General features: G+C 37.8%; 1 protein-coding gene across 1 annotated transcript in view; it reads left to right on the top strand.

Annotated features, from left to right (window-relative positions):
- The first annotated feature begins 243 nt into the window (after window positions 1-243).
- The window catches only part of LOC140160583 (uncharacterized), a 23,098-nt gene continuing 17,010 nt past the window's right edge, over window positions 244-6,331 (top strand). The window contains 4 exon segments of the mRNA XM_072183824.1: window positions 244-375; window positions 1,639-1,761; window positions 3,531-5,050; window positions 5,650-5,916. Coding sequence (XP_072039925.1) covers window positions 317-375; window positions 1,639-1,761; window positions 3,531-5,050; window positions 5,650-5,916 — 1,969 coding nt within the window. The 5' untranslated portion in view covers window positions 244-316.

Raw genomic sequence — 6,331 nt, 5'->3', positions numbered from 1 at the left:
AAATTGGCCAGGGGTGTAGTACCCCCTTAAAAACATGAAGGAAGTGGTAATGTCTCAATTCACACCTATGGCTATTTGTATATAAAACTAAAAGCTAATTAATTTTATAGGCAAACATTTTTGCTTATGACCTTTAGAGAAAGTTTTAAAAAAATCTATAGACAATCAAATAATTTTGCCAATATACTTTTTGTCCATTTGTTAATCAGATCACAATATTATTTTCTTACCAATACCAGATCAATCATGTGATAACTCCATGCAGCTGAGTGATAGGTAAAAGGAAAATGAGTGACAAATAAGCTTTGTTATCATCATGAAAAAAGTCAATAGATCCTCTTTGGCTGGCAGGCCAGGCATGCCTAGGTCCTCAAGGTAATATAAAAACATACAGTCGCTCTTCTGGCAAAACCTCGTAACTCTAATAGCTGCTATGTGTAAAATATGTGGAATATAAATTGTTCCGCTTATGGGTTCAAATTTCAACCAGCCTAATCATGAAGCTCCCATGGTTAAGGCGTAGGTATCGTAAACCTGAGGTCCTGGGTTCGATTCCCAGGCGCGATCACTTTTTCTAATTGTCTCCTTTATTATTTGCGACGATGAAGCTGATGAAAAATAATGTTTATTTATATAATTCCCGGTGATCATGCCACTGTTTTATCATGTAATATAAATTGTATTCTACATTATAAACACATAGGCAGCTATTGGAATTTGCGGTTTTGTCAGAACAGCTGTTCCATAACAGCAATGATACAAACTCTTTTAAAAAAACTCTTAACTGTGTATAGAATATCAGGTTCATATTGTTATGAATTTGGCAGACAGCTGAATCTAGATTCGGCTTTTGGTAAATTTATGTTTTACACATGCATTGTTTTTTAATTAGCAAGGGATCAATGCTCTACATAATACATGTTGAGGGCAGCATATTAACTTTTTAACAGAGATCAGATGATAACAGCGTAATAAGTAATCAAAGAGGGTGGCATACAGGGTTAGCTAGCAGTGTATCGCAGTACGGTCGACGATTATAACCGTTGAAATTTGATATGCTGCCCTCCATAGGTAAAGCATTGATCTCTTGTTCTCTAATTCAAAAAGAATGCATGCGTAACATGAATTTACCAAAAGCTGCCAAATTCATAACAATATGCAGTGGTAAAAAATGAGAATAATTGGTATTTTATTTAGTTGCGCTGAAGATAACACTCGCTCAGCCCAAGGACTTCTTTGGGGAAAGATTATGTCTTACTCAAGCTCTTTACTTTACATAACAGCAACAAATTCCTCTCCACTGCATGTGATCTGGCATACCAGGAGAGTGTAATAGGGGTGAGGCAGCAGATCTGACAAATATTTTCAGATGGAGGAAACAGATTGGATACATATTTTCAGTGGGGAGAGGGGCAGGGCAGTAGATCGGACAAATATGCAGGAAAAATCCTCCAGATATTAAATTCCAATTAAATAGCTGGGAGTTTCTGAGTTACAACATTGTTTTTTACAAGCAAAATGTCCAATTGTGCTTGTAGTAAATATTAGGCAGCCCTTCATATTGTGACTTATATGTAAGTGCTCTGGGCACTAATTTGGTCCAGTACAGTAAATGGGTTTGATTTGTTTTCCCTTAAGTCTGGACAGTCTAGGCATGGACAGTAAGAAGCTGGAGGAGGATATTGCAGTGATGGAGAGCACTCTACACCAACATAGGAATAAGATGATGCAACAAGATTTGGATATAAGAACACAAATCAGGTAACTAGACCAATTAGGCCTATAAGGAATAAAATAATCACTGCATTGGGTTTCACAGAAGAACGGCAGTCCTTGCTCAGATTGACGCGAGCGCCCTGTTAATGAGCGACATACGCAGAGCTCTGCGTGTCCTTCAAGGGCGCTGATCTGCGCCTTACCAATGTTTTAAAGCATAATCGGCCAATCAGATTATTGGTCTGTTGCTATGATTGTCAGATGATTGATTCAGCCAATCAGAACCCCACTTCCGTGTTTACGCTTTGCACGCTCTTAAAATGTAAATGCAAGCAACTGCCGTTCTACTCTGCCAAATACTTTTGGCATTAGACTTCAATGCATTTGTATTTGATGATGCTTTTGGTGTGTGTGCTCATGAATAATGAGCTATTCCAGTTGAAATCCATGTAGTCCATAGATAGAATACATGACCTTAATCTCCCACACAATGGGTGTAGGTTTTCAATGAAGTCATCCCATTCACACTCCCTGTGTGGAAGATTAAGATCATGTCTTCTGTAGGGGGTGTATTGGTTTCAACTGGAATAGCCCAATTGATCTAACTTGAATGGCAAGGAAATGTGTTTTTTTGTCTCAAGTGGTGACCCATACAAGAATTTGGGAAGCTGATCCTGGCTGTGATTGTTTATTGGGGTATGTATAGGGTGTACTGTATGCTTCTTTTGTGTAGCTGCGAGATGGCTGAGTGGTTAAGGCGTTGCGCTGTTGGCAGGGAGATACGATCAACAAGAGTTCGAGCCTTGGGCTTGCCTTAGGTGAAAATTCTCTTCCCTCCCAAAAAGTTCCTATATGGTCAGGAATCTATTAAGTCCAGTAACATCACAGAATTTAATTCTAGAATTTTTTCTCGCCCCCATACACTGCTTAGCACGTGCAGATATAGGTAGTGTATGTGCGACGTTTGTGATTCGGAAATCACATAAAGCTGTTGGTCCTGTGTTCAGGAGGATTCATCCCTGTGCATGTTAAAGTGTCAGAGCTATTCGAAAAGAAAACGGGATCATCCCCTGTTCTGATATCTGCACCCAATCCTAGGTTTCGGGGTAAGTTGGCGATGGTACGACTGGGGACAGTTGAAGCTGCCGACTCAATGAAATGAAATGCAAAAATGAAATGAATCTCAGATTTTTGTTAAATGGTTTCTATGGTGTATCTTGGGCCACAGTGGTCCGCAAATTCCTTTTAAGTGTGCAGAGGCTTGTGGGTTAATGTCTATGCATAGCGAAATATAAATTTTTTAATTGTCATATGAATGAAAGACAGATCTGCAATGCTGTCATTGAGTTCATTGTATGGTTTTGGCATGATGTTGAAATAAAAACATTAATAAAAAATCAAAATCTAAAAATTTTGACATCTATTTCACTAATGAGGTTAATTAGCATGCCAATCTGAGGGATGAGAAGCGATAATGGGCTATTCCAGTTAAAATGCATACACCACCAATGGAAGACATGATCTTAATCTTCCACACAGGGAGTGTGAATTTCAAATAGGGTTACCTGAATGAGTGACTCCATTTGAAATTCACACTCCCTGTGTGGAAGATTATCAATCAATCAATATTTTAGTAACATTCACCAAACAAACTGGTATAGTTAATATTTACAAATACAAATATTTACAATTGAAATTGTAATATTAAGGTCTTGTCTTCCATAGGGGGTGTATGGATTTCAACTGGAATATCCCAATGTGAACAATAACCAGATTGTATGCTTAAAATACAAATTTATTATTTTCCATTTCAGTAAAGCAACTGGATCATCTCGTTGGATATCTGGGGGCAAAGGCCAACTCAAAGGATACAAATCGCACAAAGATCTACAAAGTAAAGATGGAAACCCTAGTGGCTCTAATACAAGACCTAGAAAGAGTAGACCAACCAGTGGCAAACATGCACAACAGAAAGCCAAAGATCATGGAAAACTGGAAAACATGGGGTCTAACAATATGATACAGGAATATGGTACACACAGGGTGAAACAAAAGTATTCAAATACAAGAAATTATCAACAATGCGAAAAAGATATTCATGCTGATGAGATACACCCCACCTCCAAGCATCACAGGTCGTCAGGAAACAACCAAGGTATTCTCAGCGTGGGTCAAAAGAAGGAAGGCACTGTACGACGAGTGTCATTTGACCTCAGTGATGAGGATGAGATGGAAGAAGACAAAGGTCAAGTGACAGATTCTTGGAAAAATGGAAGTGGATTACACATCCCACTGCATAATTTGGATAGGCATACAGCGGAAAATCCAGCGGATGTTAACTCTGATAGAATCGCAACGTTAAAAGCCAAAGTCATCGCTAAAGCAAGTGCAAATATCCAACCTGAGACTGTAAAAACCAAAGTCAAACCAAAAACAGGATTACAACCAAAGAAGGCAAAGAAAGGTGTATCTACTAAAACTCATCAGTATAGAAAAGATGGTCGCAGTATTGGGACTAATATATCAGCTCATCATAAGAGTATTCAACTTGAAGCATCTGGAACCGAGGTACATAAAGTGTCAAAGGTCAAACCAAAGCCGAAAAATGAAAAGCAGGGTATTGAGGATGAGGCTGTACATACGTATATTAAGTGGGAAGGTTACGACAGTGCTGATGATGATCAGTTTGACCAAAAATCAAGCTCCCAGTCCTCATCGGATGTGTTTTTGTCAGAACCAGCTGCAAACGTTTCCAAACCAGATGCTATTCAGCGGAAGTTAGCAGTTGAGCACGATCCAGCAGTCACTGCATGGTTATACTCGCTAAATCTCCTAGATCCAGAGAAATATTCACAGATATTTCACTCGCATAACATGACAATGGAATCGGTACTTTATTTAACAGAAACCCAACTTAAAACTATGGGAGTCACAAGCTTTGTGGCTCTTAAGAAGATATTGGATGGTATCAAAGCTTTGAGTGGAGAAGAGAAATCACGAACAAACACACACAAAATGTCTACATCGTTGAGAGCCAGTCACACACAATCAGTGCAAAGTATTTTGGATACTAAACCCATTACAAAACCAAGTACTACAAAAACACAGACAAATGAATCGGGAGAAGTCGGAACGACAAAGGAGCAGAGTTTCTCCATGTTTGACGATCTGCCACATGATGATGAAGAAATCAATATGTATTCAGAAGATCTGCATGTAACTGGAAGAAGCACAAACAAACTGGGGTTGCCAGATGGTAGAGATGAAGATACGCCAAAGAAGAAGAAGGGCCCTGTCCTGACATCGGGGGTGGTGAACCGTACTTTGGCCTCGGGTAAGATAGTACTTAATTTGATGAACTATGTATTGTGACTCTTATTAGCACATTAACCAAATCTGTTTGAAACTCATCCTCCCTCTGTAGCAGATTTGGGTTGAATGTTTCTCAGAGGGTGTATGAAATTAAAATGGAGTTGCCTAGTGTGTTCATTCAATTAGAAAATTATACTCCCCCTGTGGAAGATGATGCAACAAGATTTGGATATAAGAACACAAATCAGGTAACTAAATCTTCCACATGGGTAGTGTGGATTTTAAATGGAATAGCCTAATGTTTAGTTACAATGCAGATGTAGATACACTGTGCTAATGATTTAGGGGTTTGAATTTGATAAGTATACCTCCAGAGATTTTATTGAGATTTTAGTGATAGCTTAACTTTCATTCACAGGAGAGATTAAACTTCAGTTTTATTTTAAAGAAAATGACATGTGTTGGATTAGACAACTATTACTTGCAACAGAAGAGAGGATGAAATTGTGAATATTTCTTAGTTAATTGTTTTGACCTTGTCCAAAGCAGCAATTTAATTTGGTAAAAAGATTATTAAAACAATAATGTCCAATAATTTGAACACATCGAACATTATTCCAGGTGTGCATGCAGCTACAAATAAGCTTAAAAACAAACAGGAGCAAGAATTGCAAGAACAAAAACGTCAAGAAAAACTCAAGAGAGCAAAGAAAGCTGAAAGAGACAGGATGGCCAGACAGCATGCACAGCGTATAAAAGAACGGGAAGAGAGAGAACGCAGAGAGGAAGAAGAGGGAGTTGTGGGATATGATGAGGAAACCTCTGATAGTGTGTCACCACAGGCATCGCAGACAGTGGATATGAATGACTTGATGATTCACTCACAAGGTACAACAATCTCTTTGTGATACTGGTTTTTATCAAGGAAAGAAACATGCCATGCACATGTTGCATACCTAATACATTAGACCTAAAAAAAAAATTGTTGTATTGCTTTCAGTGACCCAAATCCTGAAACATCAAGGTCGCAATTTTTTTTTTAATGACAATTTTTACAGATATGTTCAAAAAATGAAGGTTTTCACTTAAAATTAATATTTTATTAAAAGACTACTATCTGTTCAATTAGCTTAGATTCTTGAATTTGTAAGATATTTGAAAAAATAAAAAATTGTGGTCAAAGTCATCAAAGAAAAGTGTTAGCACAGCCTTAGACCTAACGTAATTTATACTTTTCAAATTCTAAAGTTCAATTTAAAACCCCATTTCTTTTCAATTTTGGTCTTTTCCATGATATTTTTAT

The sequence above is a fragment of the Amphiura filiformis genome, chromosome 9, assembly GCF_039555335.1.
Source record: "Amphiura filiformis chromosome 9, Afil_fr2py, whole genome shotgun sequence".
Taxonomy (NCBI): Eukaryota; Metazoa; Echinodermata; class Ophiuroidea; order Amphilepidida; family Amphiuridae; genus Amphiura; species Amphiura filiformis.
The sequence above is the reverse complement of the archived record's forward strand: the minus strand, read 5'-3'. Positions and strand labels throughout refer to the sequence as shown.